Raw genomic sequence first — 20,930 nt, 5'->3', positions numbered from 1 at the left:
CTGAAATCAAGAGTCAGATGCTTAACCAACTGAGCTACCTGGTGCCCCTAGAATTTTTCTAATTAAAACATCGTAACAGTAAATAGATACTAACATTAAGCCACTAAATTACTGATTTTCTTTTCTAGAATTCAGCATACAATTGAAATAAAATGACCACCTCCTGGAGTGATCGGTTACAGAATGCAGCGGATATGCCTGCTAACATGGATAAGCATGCCCTGAAAAAGTACCGGCGAGAAGCCTATCATCGGTAAGTATTTTGTCTATGCAATCCTCAAAACATCTCTATAAAGTAGGCACATATTATCTTCATTTTACAGATGATGAAGTTTTAATGTGTAGAGAAGTTAGGCATTTTAAAGATCATATAGCTAGTTTATGGTTCAAACCCAGTCCAGAGTCTGGGCCTTTTTTTTTTTTTTTTTTTGGATATTTATTTATTTAAATAATCTCTATACTCACTGTGGCCTTGAACTCACAACCCTGAGATAAAGAGTTGCATGCTCTGCTTTTCCGACTAAGCCAGTTAGGTGCCCTCAAGAGTCTAGATTTTTAACCACTAGTACATCATATTGCTGCATTTTAAGAGGAGATTTCTTTTTTCTTACATCTACTAATAAAAGTCCTTGGGGCACCTAGTGGCTCAGTGGGTTAAAGCCTCTGCCTTTGGCTTAGGTCATGATCCCAGGGTACTGGGATTGAGCCCTGCGTCAGGCTTTCTCTGCTGGTCGGGGAGCCTGCTTCCCTTCCTCTCTCTCTCTGCCTGTCTCTCTGCCTACTTGTGATCTCTCTCTGTGTCAAATAAATAAATAAAATCTTTAAAAAAAAAAAAAAAAGTCCTTAACTGAAGAAAGTCTTCAGATGCTGAAAAATTGTACCTTAATTAGTAAGAATGAAATTCTTTTTTTTTTTTTTTTTTTAAGAATAAGCTTATTTGGCGCCTGGGTGGCTCAGTGGGTTAAGCCGCTGTCTTCGGCTCAGGTCATGATCTCGGAGTCCTGGGATCGAGCCCCAAGTCGAGTTGGGCTCTCCGCTCAGCGGGGAGCCTGCTTCCTCCTCTCTCTGCCTGCCTCTCTGCCTGCTTGTGATCTCTCTGTCAAATAAATAAATAAAATCTTAAAAAAAAAAAAAAAAGAATAAGCTTATTTGACATTTTCCACAAACTGATAATAGTGGTTTTTTTGTTTGTTTTTTAAAGATTTTATTTATTTGATGGAGAGAGAGAGCATAAGCAGGGGGAGCTGCAGAGGGAGAGAGAGAAGCAGACTCCCCACTGAGCAGGGAGCCTGACATGGGGCTTGATCCCAGCACCCTGGGATCATGTCCTGAGCCAAAGGCAGACGGTTAACCAACTGACTGACCCAGGAGCCCCTTGATTATAGTTCTTAAATAGATTTTTTAAATTGTGTCTACTGGCTACTTAATTAGATTGAATGTGGGTAATACTGGGTATTAGCAATATTTTCTTGTATTAAGACTTCAACATTTTCTCTGAATCATTTTTAAAGTTTAAAATGTGGGCAACCCTCTTGGGTCCCCTCCCTCTTTGGGAGCTTTATGGCCATTATTCTGTAATTTTACTATTGCTCAAAACCTTGCTTTGCTGCCCACCAAAAAAAAAAAAAAAAAAAAAAAAAAAGTTTAAAATGTGGCTCAGTCACGGGCGCCTGGGTGGCTCAGATGGTCAGGCATCTGCCTTCAGTTCAGGTCATGATCCCAGCATCCTGGGATCGAGCCCCACATCGGGCTTCCTGCTCAGTGGAAAGCCTGCTTTCCCTCTCCCATTTCCCTTGCTTGTGTTCCTGCTCTTGCTTTCATTCTATCAAATAAATAAATAAAATCTTAAAAAAAATGTGGCTCAGTTAGTTAAACGCCTGACTCTTGGTTTTGGCTCAGGTTATGATCTCATTGATGGTGAGATCAAGCACCACTTCAGGCTCCATGCTCGGGTCTGCTTGAGGATTCTCTCCTGCCCCTTCCCCTGCTCACACTCAGTCTCTCAAATAAATAAATCTTTAAAAAGTTTAAAATGTAAATATTTTAAATTTATTTGTCACTTTTTTTTTTAAGATTTTATTTATTTAGAGAGCACAAGAGAAGGGAGGATCAGAATGAGAAACAGACTCCCTGATGAGCAGGGAGCTGTATGCGGGACTGCAGGATCATGACCCGAGCCAAAGGCAGTTGCTTAACCAGCTAAGCCACCAGGCACCCCTATTTGTTATTTTTTAAAATATTAATGTTAAAATGCCCATATTTTATTTATTTTTTTTAAAAATTTTTTTTAAAGATTTTTTTTTTATTTATTTGACAGAGAGAGATCACAAGCAGGCAGAGAGGCAGGCAGAGAGAGAGGAAGGGGGAAGCAGGCTCCCCGCCGAGCAGAGAGCCTGATGTGGGACTCGATCCCAGGACCCTGAGATCATGACCTGAGCCGAAGGCAGCGGCTTAACCCACTGAGCCACCCAGGCGCCCAAAAATGCCCATATTTTAAACTTTAAAAATGATTCAGAGAAAATGTTGAAGTCTTAATACGAGAAAATATTGCTAATACCCAGTATTACCCACATTCAATCTAATTAAGTAGCCAGTAGACACAATTTAAATTTTTTTTTAATTTTTAAAAAAATTTTTTAAAGGTTTTTTATTTATTTATTTGACAGACAGAGATCACAAGTAGGCAGAGAGGCAGGCAGAGAGAGAGAGGAAGGGAAGCAGGCTCCCCGCTGAGCAGAGAGCCTGATGCGGGGCTCGATCCCAGGACCCTGAGATCATGACCCGAGCCGAAGGCAGAGGCTTCAACCCACTGAGCCACCCAGGCGCCCCTAAATTTTTTTTTAATTTATTTATTTGACAGAGAGAGATCACAAGTAGGCAGAGAGGCAGGCAGAGAGAGAGAGAGAGGAAAGCAGGCTCCCCGCTGAGCAGAGAGCCTGATGCGGGACTCGATCCCAGGACCCTGAGATCATGGCCTGAGCCGAAGGCAGTGGCTTAACCCACTGAGCCACCCAGGTGCCCCGGTTCAATTTAAATTTTTTTTAAAAAGTTTATTTACTTTTGAGAGAGAGAGAGAGAGAGAGAGTGTGTGTGTGTGAGCTGTGGGGGTGGAGCAGGGACAGGGGAGGAGCAGGGATAGAGGAGGAAGCAGATTCATCAGGGGATGAGCATCTAAGGCAGATGCTTGACTGACTGAGCCACCCAGGTGCCCCTTATTTGTCACTTCTAATAGTTTGAATTAAATGGCTATTTCTGCCTAATCTTGAGTAGCTAAGATTCATGGAAGTAGGTACTGCATTTAGAAATCACTTGTTTTTGGAGAGAAATTAGAGGTTTACACTTCCCATAAATTAATAGGATAGAAAGACCCGGGCCCTATTAAATACCTCTGCTTCCCATGTTGGGAAAGCAAGGGATAAGTAGAAATGCTGGTATACTGGTAGTGCTAAAAAGGTGCATGGGAACTCCAGGAATCTACAGCAACTCACAATTACTCATTTGTTTCTAAGCTAGAGGAAGGAGAAAATATTTGGTATTTTATACTCATTCAGTTAATTTGTCCTTATGCTGCATACATTCAGCTATGATGTAACATATTTATCAATGGAAACAAGGGCTAGAATTATGCAATGAGGAGAGGTCATCTAGTCCACATCAGGTATCCTAGTTGCATTTAATATGTCATAGCCTGAGTCCTTCTGACTCATTTAGAATGATATTTCCTGGAAGATTTTAGACTGGCTGTGCACCCTACATTCTTTATATAGTAGAGTGCACTCTGAAATCATAGAAACAGTGGGAAAAAACACCTCCAAGGTTTAAATTTTTAGATCATTTGAAACTTTTTTTCTTTTTTCTTATTGTGGTAAAGTATATATAACATAGAATTGCTATCTTAAGTGTTTGTAAGTGTACACTTCTGTAGTATTAAGTATATTCACACTGTTGTGCAGCCATCACTGGTATCCATCCCTATAACTTCATTTTGTACAATTGATACTATATCTGTTAAACAGTAAGTCCCTGTTGTCTCTTCCCCAGCTCCTGACAACCAACCACCATTATACTGTCTGACTTTATAATTTTGGCTACTCTAAGTACTTCGTATAAGTGGAATTATGCAGTATTTTTCTTTTTGTGACAAACTTGTATCAGTTAGCATAATGTTCTCAAGGTTCATTCATGTCATAGTGTATTGCAGAATTTCCTTTTAATGTAAAATTTGGGTTCTTGAATTCTTGCAAGTATTTGCTTTTGTTAATTAAAATTTTTTAATAGAAGCCATTTAAAAGGCATTTACCTTAGTTTTTCAGTTAAGTCAGTTTGTAGAATATTCTGTTTCTGGGGCTTTTTATTAAAGGCATTTACTGGAGTTGGTAATTTATCATTGGGTAAATTAGGCAGGCTATGATGATCGTTTATCATAAACTACCTTATATGTGATGCTTTAGAATTCCCTTTTTAGAAGAAGCTAAATATTTTTAGTTAAGTAAATAAACATCTAACTTCCGGCTTTTTCCTTGCTAATGTTAGTCTTTTAAAAATGATGGTCATGAGTCATTATTAAGAAACTGGTCTCCAGAAGGTATGCCTGTTGATCTTCCATTTCCTTATAATGGTTGTTGAGTCTTCTAGGCTGAGGATAATCATCAGGCCAAACCCTTTGGAATAGTTTTACTGTGTGGTCAGAAGATAGGCTGAGCTGCTCAGATGTTACAGTGGCTTGAAGGAGGCAAGTTAGATAATTACCTCTTAAATAGTCTCTTGTTTAACACCTGGAATCTGAGAAGGGATCAAAATAGATAAGAATTTGTATCTACCATATCCAACAATGGAGCAATTAGATTTTTCATCTGCTCTCCATGTTTGTGCTCAGGATGCTGAAGTCAGGTATTTGTTTTTTTCTTTGAAAATTCTGATGATTAGCGGTGTCTGGGTGGCTCAGTGGGTTAAAGCTTCTGCCTTCGGCTCAGGTCGTGATCCCGGGGTCCTGGGATTGAGCCCCGCCTCGGGCTTTCAGCGGGGGAGCCTGCTTCCCCCTCTCTCTATGCCTGCCTCTTTGCCTCCTTGTGCTCTCTGTCAAATAAATAAATAAAACCTTTAAAAGAAAATAAAATTTTGATGATTATAGTATAGAAGATTTCTGTAATTATAGTGTAGAAGAAATTCTGTAAGTGAATTATGAAGACAGCTTATGAATTCAGCAGTGGTTTTATCACATTGAACTGTAATTTGGTAAGCAGTTGAGCATGTGAATTTTTGGTTAATCAGTCTTTTGCCTTATTTTAAAAGACATTGCAATCACTTTCTCTTTGAATTTCTTTATATATATTTATGCCCCCCAAAATTTTAATTGAAATTTACACTTCCAAAGCCATACCAGTAATTATTTAAACTTGTTGAAAAAGTTTCTTCTTCAATCAAAGCTTTAAATTATTATATATGTTTAAAGAATAAAAAGGAATTTGTGCATATATAAAATTATTTTGTAGTACCTGTAGCTTGGCACACTGATAGAATTAGAAGTGGTTATGATTTTTTTTTTTAACTTCAAATAAAAAAACAGGTATGAGGTTTTATATAGAGAGAGACTGTCAGGTTGATAAATTTTAATTTCTTTGTCACTTAACCACTATGGATATCACATGAATGCCATTCAGCTTTTTAGTTGTATCATTGATTAAGCTGAATTAACTTGTCATTTTAGTTTAGATTCTCACATTCAAATGGCTAAATTAAGATTTTAGTAGCCATCTTACAAATTCAAAATCACATGGAAAATACAGGTCCTTGGGAATGTCAAGGAGCTGTGTTCCTTAAATAATGTATAGATGGCATATATCTTGTCAAAATAAGAGTGAGGTAGAGTTGGGGCGCCTGGGTGGCTCAGTGGGTTAAGCCGCTGCCTTCGGCTCAGGTCATGATCCCAGGTCCTGGATTCGAGCCCCACATCGGGCTTTCTGCTCAGCAGGGAGCCTGCTTCCTCCTCTCTCTCTGCCTGCCTTTCTGCCTACTTGTGATTTCTCTCTGTCAAATAAATAAATAAAATCTTTAAAAAAAAAAAAAAAGGAGTGAGGTAGAGTTATCGGAATTGTGTTAAACTTCTTTTGCTATTATTTCATTCTAATGTTTTGATTAGTATTTCGTGTTCCTAAGGAGTGACAAATGAAGATTCAGGGGCTGGTAAGTTTTGTTTTTTTTTTTAGCCTATTTATTTTGCTTAAAACATTAGATCTATAGAATACTATTCAACAATAAAAAGGATTGAACTATCGATACATACAACTTTGCTATACCAAGAAAATTATGTTTAGTTAATAAGGCCAATCTCAAAAGGTTACCTAGTATATGATTCTGTCTCTGTAACATTCTTGAAATGAGAACATTCTGGAGATTGAGAGCAGAGTAATGGTGGCAAGGGTTTAGGGGTTGGGGTGGGTGGAGGATGGTGGGCGTAGCTGTAGAACAATGGTACAAGGAATCCTTGTGATTGAAATTGTTTTGTCTTGACTCTAGTGATGATTACATGAAGGCTCTACACACATGACTTCATGTAAAACTCGTGAAATCTGAATAAAGTTGGTGAACTAGGTCAATGTCAGTTCCTGGTTGTGATGCTGTACTATATTTATGCAGGATATTTTCATTGGGGGAAACTAGATAAACAGTAAGGGGGAATCTTTCTGAATTATTTCTTATTACTGCATATGAATCTGTAATTATTTAACATAAAAAGATAAATTCAGTCACACACTTTTTTTTTTTTTTACATCATAGGTATTCCTTGCATCTTCTAGATATAAGTGCTTTTTATAATTCAAGGTGATACTACTTTATGGAATACAAATTCTCTAAACCTTATTGATCAGAAGAAGATACTGGATCCTAAAACATTCTTAGTTTGTTTCTTTGCCACCATTCCCTGTATGCTTCTTCCAAAAACCTGCCTTAAAGTAAAATAGAAAAGTAAAATAAAAAAGAAAAGTAGTGACAAGGGAGAGAGAAAAAAAGAGATAGCCGATCTTTGATTTAATGAAATCCTGTGATATGAAACTCAGTTTGAGGAAATATTACTCAAATTTAGATAGCATATTTCACCTTCAAAGACTCTTGTGTATAGCTTCTTTTATTCAAAGTAATGTCTGAGAGGTAGATCCATCCATATTTTTGTGTGTATCAGTAATTTGTTCTTTTTTATTACTATGTGGCATTCCATGGTACCAGCATACCACAATTTATTCATCCATTTTCTGTTTATGAACCTTTGGGCTTTTTTCAGATTTTAGCTATTAAGTATAAGGCTGCTACAGACTGAGAAAATATTTGTAAATTATAAAATGATAAATGATAAAAGAGTTGTATTCAGAATGTATAAAGGAGTTTAAATTCAACCCAATGAAGAAATGAGCAGAAGACTGGTTCTTCCCTATAGAGATATGTGGACGGTGTAAAAACACATATGTAATAATATCGGTAGCCATTAGAGAAATGCATTAAAACTACAGTGTATATGCCTATTACAGCGGTTAAAATAAAACAGTACTTGATATTATCAAGGATATGGAGCAACTAGAACTCTGATACATTGCTGGTAGAAGGACAAAATGGTATAGCCATTCTGCAAAACAGTTTGGTAGTTTATTTTGAAGTCAGAGACACATAACATATGACCCAGAAATCTTACTCCTAGATGTTTGCCCTAGACAAATGAAAACTTATGTTCACACACAAAAAAACTATGTGAATAATGTTTATAGTTTCTCTACTTATAATTACCTCAAACTAGAAACAATCCAAATATTCTTTAGCAGGTGAATATATAAATAAAATGCAGTATATCTGCAGTGAAATATAACTGAGGAAAAAGGAAGAGACTGTTGATGACACAGCAACTTGGATGATTCTCAAGGACATAATGCTGATTCTAAGAAGCCAGTCTTGGGACACCTGGGTGGCTCAGTAGGTTAAATGTCTGCCTTCTGCTCGGGTCATGATCCCAGGGTCCTGAGATTGAGTCCCAACCCATTTTACAGATGTATCACATTTTGTTTCCTTAGTGGACTTTTGGGTTGTTTCTGTTTTTTGACTTTAATGAATAATGCTGCTGTGAGCATTTGTATACGAGTTTTTTGTACATACTTTGTAGACATGAGATATTTGTGATTGTCTCAGTTTTTGTCTTGGCTTTTATTCTCAATAATCTTTTGATGAACAGATGTTCTTTACTTTAAAAATGTAGCTTTTATTGAGCTAAAATTCACATACCATAATATTTATACTTGTAAAGTATACAAGTTATTGGTTTTGGTATATTCACAAGATTGTGCAATCATCACCACTAATTCCAGAACATCAATCAATCAAAAAAAAAAAAAAATCCCTTACCTGCTAGAAGTAACTCTTCATTTCCTCCTCTCTTAGCCCTTGGCAACCACTGATCTACTTTCTGTCTGGAATTGACTGTTCTGTACGCTTCATATAAATGGAATCATATATGGTCGTTTTCATATCTGGCTTGTTCACTTAATGTCTTCGAGATTCATTCATGTGCTGCATGACTCAATACTAATTCCTTGAACGTCGGTGCAATACTCCATTGTATGCATATACCACATTTTGTTTATTCATCTGTTGCTTAATATTTGGATTGTTTCCATTTTTTGGCTGTTATGAATAATGCTACTGTGGCCATTGTGTACAAGTTCTGCATGGACATGATTTCAGTTTTTTATGCTGTATATCTAGCAGTGGGATTTGCTGGATCATGTGGTAACTTTGTTTAACTTATTTTGAAGGATTGTTGAACTGTTTTCCAATGTAGGTGCCTCATTTTACATTCCTGTCAGCAGTTGATGAGGGTTCTAGTTTCTCCACATCCTCACAGTGACACTTGTTATTTGCTATTTTTTATAGCTGTCCTAGCATGTGCGAGAAGTGGTAGCTCATTGTGATTTTTTTTTCAAAGATTTTATTTATTATTTGACAGAGAAAGAGCACAGTAGACAGAGCGACAGGCAGAGGGAGAGGGAGAAGCAGGCTCTCCACTGAGCAGGGAGCCCGATGCCAGGGATCACGACTTGAGCCGGAGGCAGCCACTTAACCAACTGAGCCACCAAGGCGCCCCCTTATTGTGATTTTGATTTCCATTTTCCTTATGATTAATGTCGTTGAGCATTTTTTAGTGTTTTCGTCATTTGCATATCTTCTTTTGAGAAATGTCTATTCGAATCTTTTGTTCATTTCTTAGGTTTTTAAAAAAATGTTTGAGTTTTATATGTTCTTTATATATTCTAGATACCAAACCTGTGTCTGCTACATGATTTTCAAATATTTTCTCCTTCTGTGGATTGTCTTTTCACTTCCCTGGTAGAGTCATTTGAAGCACAATTTTTTTTTAATATTGATGAAGTCCAGTTTATATTTTCTTTTGTTGCTTATGCTTTTAATGTTATATTTAAGAAACCATTGCTTAATCTTAGGTCACAAAGATTTACACTTAATGTTTTCTTTTGAGAGTTTTATAGGTTTTTTTTTTTGAAAGATTTAATTTACTTTTTGGGACAGAGAACAAGCACACACAGGAGGAGTGGCAAGCAGGGGAGAAGCAGGCTCCCAGCCGAGCAAGGAGCCCAATATAGGGCTTGATCCCCGGACCCCGAGATCATGACCTGAGCCAAAGACCACCCAGATGCCCTGAGAGTTTTATAGTTTTATGTTTTATATTTAGGTTTTTGATCCAGTTTTTTTCTGGTACAAGATGGGGGTCCAAAATCATTCTTTTTTTTTTTAAAGATTATTTATTTATTTATTTATTTGACAGAGAGAGAGAGAGAGCAGGCAGAGAGGCAGGTAGAGAGAGAGGAGGAAGCAGGCTCCCTGCTGAGCAGAGAGCCCGATGCGGGGCTCGATCCCAGGACCCTGAGATCATGACCTGAGCCGAAGGCAGCGGCTTAACCCACTGAGCCACCCAGGTGCCCCCAAAATCATTCTTTTGCATGTTAATATCCAGCTATTCTGGCATTATTTATTGAAAAGACTTTTCTTTCCACATTAAATGATCTCGATACCCTTGTCAAGAATCAGTTGGTCATAGATGTGTATGTTTATTTCTGGATTCCCACTTGTATTCCATTGATCTATTTGTCTATCCTCAGGTCAATACTATAGTCTTTATTGTTGTGGCTTTGTGTTAAATTTTGAAATGATCATGTGAGTCCTTCAGTTTTGTTCTTCTTTTTCAAGATTGTTTTGGCTATTCTGTGGCCCACCTATGTACATAAGAATTTTAGGATTATCTTGTCAATTTCTATAAAAAAGCTAGCTGGGATTTTTTTTTTTTAAGATTTTTTTTTATTTATTTATTTGACAGAGAGAGATCACAAGTAGGCAGAGAAGCAGGCAGAGAGAGAGAGAGGGAAGCAGGCTCCCTGCCGAGCAGAGAGCCCGATGCGGGACTCGATCCCAGGACCCTGAGATCATGACCTGAGCCGAAGGCAGCGGCCTAACCCACTGAGCCACCCAGGTGCCCCAACTAGCTGGGATTTTGATAGGGATTATATTGAATCTATATATCAGTTTGGGGAGTATTGCCATCTCAACAGTATTAAGTCTTCTGATTGATGAGTATGGGCTATCTTTCCATTTATTTAGATCTTTAATCACTTTAAACAATATTTTGTAGTTTTTAGTGTGTAAATCCTATATTTGTTGTTATGTTTATCACTAAGTATTTTATGATTTCAGGTGCTATAGTAAATGGAATTGTTTTTTTAATGTTATTTTTGGGTTATTCTTTGCTACTTTATGGGAGTATGACTGGTTTTTATATACTGATTTTGTATTCTTCAACTTGGTTTATTGCCTCTAATAGTTTTTTTGGATTCTTTAGTGATTCTACATATAAATCATGTCACCTGCAGATAAGGATAGTTTTACTTCTTTACCAGTTTGGAGGCCTTTTTTTTCTTGCCTAATTTTGGATAGACTGTCCAGTACAGTGCTAAATAAAACTAGTAAGAGTAGACATCCTTTTCTTTTCTTTCTTTCCTTTTTTTTTTTTTTTTTTTTAGGATTTTGCACATTTTATTTTGTAAAAATTTAAGTTCAGTTAACATAATGTATTATTTGTTTCAGAGGTACAGGTGTGTGATTCATCAGTCTTATAGAATACCCAGTGCTCCTTACAACACATACTCTCCCTAGTGTTCATCACTCAGTTATCCCTTCCCCCTATTCCCCCCCCTTCTAGCACCCTTTCTTTTTGTTTCCTAAGATTAAGAGTCTCTTATGGTTTGTCTCCCTCTCTGGTTTCATTTTGTTTCATTTTCCCCTTTTTTCCCTATAATCCTCTGCTTGTTTCTTAAATTCCACATATGAGTGAGAAAATATGATAGTTGTCTTTCTCTCATTGACTTACTTTGCTTGGCATAATACCCTCTAGTTCCATCCATGTTGTTGCAAATGGCAAGATTTCAGTTTCTTGATGGCCGTGTAATAATATTCCATTGTATATATATACCACATCTTCTATACCCATTCATCTGTCTGTGGACATCTAGGCTCTTTCCATAGTTTGGCTATTGTGGACCTTGCTGCTATACACATTGGGGTACAGGTGCCCCTTTAGATCACTACATTTGTATCTTTGCGGTAAATACCCAGTAGTGCAATTGCTGGGTCATAGATATCTTTCTCTTTTGCCTCATCTTGGGAAGAAATCTTATAGTCTTTCATCATTAAGTATGATGTTAACTGCAGGTTTTTCATAGCTGTCCTTTATCAGGTTGTGGAAATTCCTTTTTATTGTTAGTTTGAGATTTCTTTCTATTCCTAGTCTGTTGACTGTCTTTATCATGAAAGGGTATTGGATTTTGTCACATGTCCTTCTGTGTCTATTTAAATGATCATGTAGTTTTGTACTTTGTTGGATTTGGTTTGCTAGTATTTTGTTGAGGATTTTTTGTATCTGCAAAAAGGATATTGTTCTGTATTTTCTTGTAATGTTCTATCTAGCTTTGGTATCAAGATGTAATACTGTCATGGGGTACCTGGGTGGCTGTCGGTTGAGCATCAGACTTGCGGTCTCAGCTCAGGTCTTGATCTCAGGGTTGTGAGTTTGAGCCCCATGTTGGGTTCCAGGCTGGGCATGGAGCCTACTTAAAAAAAAAAAAAAGATGTAATACTGGCTTCATAGAATAATGTGGGAAGTGCTCCCTCTTCTTCCATTTTTGGGAAGAGTTTGATAAGGATTGGTGTTACTTTAAATATTTGATAGAGTTCACCAGTGAAGCTATCAGTTTTCATATTTGTTGGAAGATTTTTTTTATTACTGACTTAATCTTTTTACTTAATTATTGGTCTATTCAGATTTTCTATTACTTTTCGAGTCAGTATTGCCAGTTTGTGTGTTTCTAGATAGTTGTGCATTTTATTTCTGTTCCCTGTTTTGTCGGCACACCCTTAGATTTGTTTTTATTTCTTTAAGGTCAGTAGTAATGTCTCTTTTCATTTCTGATTTTAGTAATTTGAGTCTTTTTTTCTTCATTATAGTAGCTAAATATTGTTAAATTATTGAAAGCAACCTTTGTTTCCCTGATGTTTTTTCGCCAGTGTTTTTCTGTTTTATTTATCTCTGCTCTGATCTTTATTTTTTACTTCCTTCTGCTCATTTTGAGTTTAATTTGCTCTTTCCTAATTTTTGAAGGTTTAAGTTTAGGTCATTGCTTTGAGATATTTCTTCTTCTTCTTCTTCTTCTTCTTTTTTTTAATAAAGATTTTTATTTATTTATTTGACAGAGACCGCAAGTAGGCAGAGAGGCAGGCAGAGAGAGAGAGGAGGAAGCAGGCTCCCTTCTGAGCAGAGAGCCTATGTGGGGCTCGATCCCAGGACCCTGGGATCACGACCCGAGCCGAAGGCAGAGGCTTAACCCACTGAGCCACCCAGGCGCCCCTCTTTTTTTTTTTAAGATTTATTATTTATTTTAGAGAGCATTTTTGAGCAGGGGGGGAGGGCAGAGGGAGGGAGAGAATCTTAAGTAGACTCCTCGTTAAGCTCAGAGCCTGACGTGGGGCTCAGTCCCAGGACTTTGAGATCAGGACCTGAACTAAAATCAAGAGCTGACTGTTTAACTGACTGAGCCACCCAGGTGCCTCTCTTCTTTTTTAATAAATGCATTTTAAAGCTATAAATTTAGCTATCCGTAAGCTTTTTTTTTTTTTTAAAGATTTTATTTATTTATTTGATAGATATCACAAGTAGGCAGAGAGGCAGGCAGAGGCAGAGGGAGAAGCAGGCTCCCTGCCGAGCAAGAAGCCCGATATGGGACTTGATCCCAGGACTCTGGGATCATGACCCGAGCTGAAGGCAGCTGCTTAACCAACTGAGCCACCCAGGCGTCCCTATCAGTAAGCTTTTGCTGTATGCCCTAAATTTTGATAGGCTTTGTTTTTGCTTTGAGTGGTTTTTACGTATTTTCTATTTCCTCTTGTGATTTCTTTTTGATCCATTGGTTATTTAGAAATGTGTTGTTGAATTTCCACCTATTTGTGAATGTCCCAGATGCTTTTTGCTATTGATTTGTACCTAATTCTATTATAGTTTGGAGAACATATTTTGTATGATTCAGTCCTCTTAAATTTATTGAGGTTTGGTTTAAGGGCTAACATGTGGTCTATCTTGTATAATCTTCTATATGTACTTGACAAGAAAGTAAGTTCTGCTTATTTTGGGTGGAGTATCATAGAGATGTCCCCACCCCACACACAAGAGTTTATTTCCAGAGAGAGCACAAGCAGGGGGAGTGGCAGGCAGAGGGAGGAGTAGGCTCCCTGCTGAGCAAAGAGCCTCAGGATGGACTTGGTCCCAGGACACTGGGATCATGACCTGAGCTGAAGGCAGACTCCTAACTGACTGAGCCACCCAGGCATCCCCATAGAGATATCTTTACCTTTATCAGTTATTTTTACTGAGTACACGTTCTTACACATATTTTTGGAATCATAAGTTCACGCTATTGCTTCTAATTCCAGTTTATCCCAAGATTCTTTCTTGTTTACTTTAATTCCATGAAATTACCTGTTGTTCTTTAGCAAGAACCCTGGCTCTTCAGGACATCAACGTATTTACTCATTTGCTCAATCTAATAATACATTTACAGTAGTTTCATAATTGCTTTGCTCATACCATAACAAAACAGGATTTTTTTGTAGTACTTCTTTCTTACTTACCTTGCCCATGACTAACGGTATATAATCAAGTGCTGGTTTGTCTGTTTGTTCGTTTTTAGTTATTTGGATTAGTTATTTCTTGCTGTTTTTCTATACAGTGTGGTTAGAGTTGTATGCAGTATAATTAGGTTCATTTGTTAGTTTGCTTTGTAATTGTTTTTTTTTCCATTCTTACTGATTTAATTGTATTATAATTTAGTATATATAATATTACATAATAATATATCCTGTCTCATCACATTATATATGTTATTAAATTAGTAGTGAGCTTTCAAAGTTAAAAAGAAGCAATAGACATATCGAAAGTATCACTCTCATACACATTCCTGCTCAAGTTAGAGACTAATAAACTTTAGATTTGTTTTATATATCTTGCTTGGGATTCATTTGAGTTCTTAATTCTGTACTTGTCTTTAATTGGTTTTCTAAATTCTCAGTCATTATCTTTTCATATATTGTCCTTACTCTATTGTCTTATCCTCTCCCTCTGAACTCTAATAAACATATGTTAGACTTTAGCACTGTCCTCTCTTCTCTCATTCTTTCTCTTATATTTTCCATCCTTTTTCCTCTCCATGTTACATTCTGTAAGGTATTTCAGACCTGCCTTTCAGTTCACTAATTCTCTTTTTAGAATCTATCACATTTTAAATTTTGGTTTTTATAATTTTTTTGTTTCAGAGTTTCATTTTGGAATCTTTTATCAAATATGCTCTATTTTTATAGTTTCCAGTTATATAGTAAACATTTAAATCTTAAAGAACTTTGGTTTAAGAGTCAAAAGATCTGAAGTATATCCTGGCTCTGTTTCCAACCCCCTCCTTTCAGTACTTTTTAAAAGAGAATTTTTATTGTTAATGTATCATTCAGAAGTTAAACCATTTCAGCTCAATACGATAACCCCAACTTTTAATCTCTCAATTATTATTTATTTACTTATTAATATTTATTTATTTGACAGAGATCACAAGTAGGCAGAGAGGCAGGCAGAGAGAGAGAGAGAAGAGGAAGCAGGCTCCCCACTGAGCAGAGAACCTGATGTGGGGCTTGATCCCAGGACCCTGAGATCATGACCTGAGTCGAAGGCAGAGGCTTTAACCCACTGAGCCACCCAGGCGCCCCTATTATTATTATTTTAAAAGATTTTATTTATTTGACAGAGAGAGAGAGAGACAGCAAGAGAGGGGATACAAGCAGGGGGAGTGGGAGAGGGAGAAGCAGGCTTCCTGCCAAGCAGGGAGCCCGATCAGGGCTTGATCCCAGGACCCTGAGATCATCACCTGAGCCAAAGGCAGAGGCTTAATGACTGAGCCACCCAAGCGCCCCTCTCTTAATTATTTTTAACAGTATTTAAAAATATTTAGATGACATCCAAATAAATTCTTATTGTATAATATTCAGGAGTATAGAGGTACAGACTGAAATGTGAAAATTCCCCTTCACTTACCGTTTCACCTTCACTCCTCTCTCATAGGTGAGCACCATTAGTAGTTTGGCGATCATCTTTGTAGTACCTACTCAATACGTTTTTATTTATTTATTTGCTCATTTATTTTTATTTCTTTTTTTATTTTTTATTTCTTTTTTTTTTTTTAAGATTTTATTTATTTATTTGACAGAGAGAGATCACAAGCAGGCAGAGAGGCAGGCAGAGAGAGAGGAGGAAGCAGGCTCCCCGCCGAGCAGAGAGCCCGATGCGGGGCTCGATCCCAGGACCCCGAGATCATGACCCGAGCCGAAGGCAGCGGCCCAACCCACTGAGCCACCCAGGCGCCCCATATTTTTATTTCTTTTTTTAAAGATTTTATTTACTTATTTGACAGATTACAAGTAGAGAGGCAGGCAGAGAGAGAGGGGGAAGCAGGCTCCTTGCTGAGCAGAGAGCTTGATGTGGGGCTCGATCCCAGGACCCTGAGATTATGACCAGAGGCGAAGGCAGAGGCTTAACCCACTCAGCCACCCAGGCGCCCCTATTCATTTATTTTTAAAGATTTTATTTCTTTATTTGAGAAGAGACTGTGAGCGTGTGCCCTGTAAGACTTGATTCTTTTCTTTCCATTTCATTTTAACAGTTCCCTTCCTCAACTCTGTATTTCATTAACTCTGAACTGAGTCTAGTTTTTTTCATACATCATAATGTCTGCTGTGCTGCTTTTCATTCATAGTTACTCTTTGTTGAAATGTTCTCCCCCTCACTCTTTTCCCTTTAGCCTGATTAACACTTGCTAATCCTTTACCTTGGCAAAGAGCCTGGGCCTTAGGTTAGCATTATTCCATTTAATTTCTTTTTCTTCTTCTTCTTCTTTTTTTTTTTTTTTAAAGATTTTATTTATTTATTTGACAGAGAGAAATCACAAGTAGGCAGAGAGGCAGGTAGAGAGAGAGGAGGAAGCAGGCTCCCTGCTGAGCAGAAAGCCCGATGTGGGGCTCGAACCCAGGACCTGGGATCATGACCTGAGCCGAAGGCAGTGGCTTAACCCACTGAGCCACCCAGGCGCCCCATTTTTTTTTTTTTAAAGATTTTATTTATTTACTTTTTTTTTTTTTAAGATTTATTTATTTATCAGAGAGACAGTGGGAGAAAGTGAGCAGGGGGAGGGGCATAGGGAGAGAGAGAAGCAGACTCCCTGCTGAGCAGGGATATGGTCATGAGGCTCCATCCCAGGACCCTGGGATCATGACCCAAGGTGAAGGCAAATGCCTAACTGACTGAGCCACCCGGGCACCCTGGGTTTAAAAAAACCCAGTTTTTTGTCAGTTTAAAAAAACAACTTGGGTATTTTGCCCTTCAGTAAGACTCAGCCAAGAGAATATAGATACATCTCTCTGTTGTGCATATCTCTAATACTGTAATTCCACACTGCTTTTAAGCTTTCTGAGTGGGTCTACTCCATTAAACTTCAAACTCCTTAAAATCAAGGACTGCCATGTTCATCTTTGTATTATAGGTACCAGGCACATAGAGATTCAGTGAATATTTCTTGACTATATGAATGGAGTTTGAAAGATCTAATCATCTCAGATAGTGCATTATCATATGCATAGGAAGCTTGTGTAAATGTGTATACCCTTTTGTTCAAGTAAGAATTGTTGTTTTCCTTTCTTTTTGCAAGTAGTAAAGCCTTAAACTAGTCTTAAACTGATAATTACATTTATTTCCACAACACTGAGCAACATGCTGAAAATCCCAGGAAGCCATGGGAAATTGGCAGTTTTCAGGATTAGATTATTTTTCCATATTGTTTGTATTCTTATATTTATGGAATTTGGGTTGAGGAGAGTCTGTGAAAGTCCTTCATTTTCATGTAGAATTTGAGAATGGGTTTTTAAAAAAAAATATTTCCCAAGAGGTATTTTGGTGAGATAATGCTCGACAAGCAACCCAGTTGCTTTCCTGTACCCCCCACACCTGAAGTTATAGTAGTTCTTTGAGTGCTCAAAAATGACAGACAACAACCCTACCAGATGTAACCTGTCTTCTGTAGATAAAAAATCTGAGGTTTAGAATAAGTAAGTTATTCAAGGATCCAGAGCTAGAAAGTGGAGAAGCTAGAATTTAAACCTAGTTGATCCAAGGCTCATTCTCCTTCCATTATGCCCAACTGCTTTTCTAAATAAACTGAAAATAATTCTAGCTTGAAATTTATAGCATTTAATAGGGCTTTATTTAAAAAAATTTTTTATTCGGGTATACTTAACATACAGTGTTATTTTAATTTCAGATATACTGAAATATATTCTTTCAGTTATTGATGACTACACATGTTAATAACTAATAGAAACCTTATTAGTAAGATATTTAGGTAATACTTAAAGAGATAATTTTTTTAAATTAAAAGTTTTAATTCATGTAGTATTTCTTTAAGGTATGTATATTTTTAATTTGAATCACCAGTAGGAGGATATACTTGTCATTTCAGTGTTCTTGGAGGTTAGCACACTTGTCTATTTCTCCCATTGTTGCATAATCCCTATACATTATATTAGTCAGGAGGTAGGAATGTTGCACATGTTTTTCTTTAAACGTTCCAACTTGCTCTGATATTTGGAATTAACCTTTAGAATGTTCTGGATTTATCCCGGATATGCCAGAGATCTCTAAATTTCTTTCCACATGAGCTGAAATTTTCAGGCAGTTGAGTAAAATATTTGTGAACACAGATGTTTTCCTTAAAAGCAGTTAATGATCAGAAAAAAAGACCTCAGTGTGGAAATACTTTATGTTCCTCCTGTAATACGATCAGTATATAAATACTCCCCTTTTTTGTAGTTCACATTGTTCATTTTCTAAGGGAGGAAATAACTAAATTGAGAATTAAAACATAGTATTATTTATCCTGTTAATTTTTTTTTTCCTCTCCCAGAGTAAACTAAAAATGATTTGGACTGACTAGGGCCGCTCCATTCTGTGAAACTCACATTGTTTGCGTACTATTGGCAGGCCTCATTAGGGGGTAAATTTGCTTTTTCTGTGTGTTTGCCAGTAATGATTCCTGTCTCTTAGGGGAACTTGCCATTTGGGTTGTCGCCTTTCTAAACTGGCCATTAAACATTTCAGACCATTAGTTATTTTTTCTGCCCTCCAGTTTTTTTTCTATTATTCTTAGGTTTTCAAGTATTTAAAGCTGAGGTTATTGGTCACTGAGATATTGCCTGGTTAGGGTTCGGCATTGTGCCCGAATCTGTTGGGCTTCTCAGGGCCCGAGTTCTCTGTGCTTTAACAAATGAGCTACAGTTCTCAGGAGATCAGTGAAGCTTGTTTGTTGATCCTGTATTCTCATCCAGAGGAAGTAGATCTTTGAGAATGTCTAAGGAAGGGTAAGTGAGTTTATTATTCTTTTTCCTTCATTTTTTCCAGCAAAGAGATGTTCTAGTCATCTGTGAATTGGAAGATTAATAAGCAGTGTTACCAGTCCACCAGGGAAGGTAGAGGGAGAGATTAAAAGAAATTTAGCCAAAAGCTTTGATTGTTAATGTTTTACGTGTAATCTACTGTAAAGTTACTATTTGCTGTTTTTTGAAAGACAGCTTTGGGGATGGATACTCTTTGCAGGAATTTAGTGAGCTTTAAGCATCCCGTTTGTGGTAAACTCATTTTGTTTTTCTGTAGAATGTGTTTATGAAGATTGGAAACAAATAGTGATGTCTTACCAAAGAATTTTACATAGAAATGAGTGAAATTAAATCTCAAAGTCATTTTCAAATAATTTGTACCTTTGGAAAATGGTGTGAAAGATGGTGTGAAATCACAGCTTGTGATTTTGTTTCTTTCGGGGAAGTGTAAGCAAAAAGTAATTTTGAGTAGAATCCTGTATTCTTTTTACTTTGCAGTATAGAATAGTTTTTTATTAAGGTTTTTATTGTTTCTATATTACTGTCTTTTTAAGAAAATTATTATTGTCTCTTATACCCGAGTTTGAATTGTTACAGAAATTCTTTTTTTTTACCACTAATAGGTGACATGTAAGTTAATGATTGCGTAGTAACTATTTCATTCCTAACCTTCAAGCATAACTAGACCTGGTTAGTTTCAGAGAGCCATTCCCTTTGATTAAGTAGTACAGAGATCTCAAAAATTTTTTCAAAAGTCAGTAAAATTTTAATTTTTATTTTCTGGAAGCTCTAACTTCTTTTTCTAGTCCTTGGTTCTATTAGAAATTTTGAAATAGTTTCAGAGTCCCTTTATTTATTTATTTATTTATTTATAAATTGATATATAAGGTTTTATTTGCCCCAGGGGTACAGGTCTGTGAATCGTCAGACTTACACATTTCACAGCGCTTACCATAGCACATACCCTCCTGTATGTCCATAACCCAGCTACCCTATCCCTACCCACCTCTCGCCCCCCAGCAACCCTCAGTTTGTTTTGTGAGATTGAGTGTCTCAGAGCCACATTTTTAGAATTTATTTTAATCTAATTATTGATTGTGAGCAAAACAAAATTGGCTATTTTCCTGCTATTTTAAATTTCATTATTGAATGAAGAGAACAACCGTGGACATAATAATTCTGTATTATTATTTTTTTTTTTTAAAGATTTTATTTATTTATTTGACAGAGAGAGATCACAAGTAGATGGAGAGGCAGGCAGAGAGAGAGAGAGGGAAGCAGGCTCCCTGCTGAGCAGAGAGCCCGATGCGGGCCTCGATCCCAGGACCCTGAGATCATGACCTGAGCCGAAGGCAGCGGCTTAACCCACTGAGCCACCCAGGCGCCCAATTCTGTATTATTTTTAAACCTCTCATGATAGCACTAGAATCTTGAGCTTTCCTTAAATGTAAACGTCATGAAAGGGCTGTCTCTTTAGGGTTTGTACGTTTTCTTTCCTTCTGGCACTGGCTATAAACCTGTAGTTGTTGAACAGTTTTTTTCATAAAGGTTATCACACATGCTGGTAATATTTGTCAGTCTTGTACACATGATTGTTTATTTTTTAAATTTATTTTTATTTTTACTTATTCATTTAACAGAGAGCCAGTGAACACAAGCAGGGGAAGTGGCAGAGGGAGAGAGAAAAGCAGCCGCTGAGCAGGGAACCCAGTGTGGGGCTTGATCCCAGGACCCTGGGACCATGACCTGAGTCGAAGGCAGCTGCTTAACTGACTGAGCCACCCAGGCGCCCTCACATGATTGTTTATAAAGCTGGTTTGTAGATTTAGGAACTATATTTCTAGGTGCAGTCAAAATTATTAGTTTTTCCC

General features: G+C 37.2%; 1 protein-coding gene across 3 annotated transcripts in view; it reads left to right on the top strand.

Moving 5' to 3' along the window:
• NT5C2 (5'-nucleotidase, cytosolic II) overlaps positions 1–20,930 on the top strand; it is a 94,686-nt gene that overhangs the window by 14,307 nt on the left and 59,449 nt on the right. For 2 of the 3 annotated variants that reach the window (XM_047703456.1, XM_047703455.1), the window contains exon 2: positions 129–253. In XM_047703456.1, coding sequence (XP_047559412.1) covers positions 153–253 — 101 coding nt within the window. In that variant the 5' untranslated portion in view covers positions 129–152. Of the gene's footprint in view, positions 1–128; positions 254–19,022; positions 19,045–20,930 lie in introns of those variants that run through there. The other variant, XM_047703457.1, reaches the window with a different exon arrangement.

The sequence above is a fragment of the Lutra lutra genome, chromosome 14, assembly GCF_902655055.1.
Source record: "Lutra lutra chromosome 14, mLutLut1.2, whole genome shotgun sequence".
Lineage (NCBI taxonomy): Eukaryota > Metazoa > Chordata > Mammalia > Carnivora > Mustelidae > Lutra > Lutra lutra.
The sequence above is the reverse complement of the archived record's forward strand: the minus strand, read 5'-3'. Positions and strand labels throughout refer to the sequence as shown.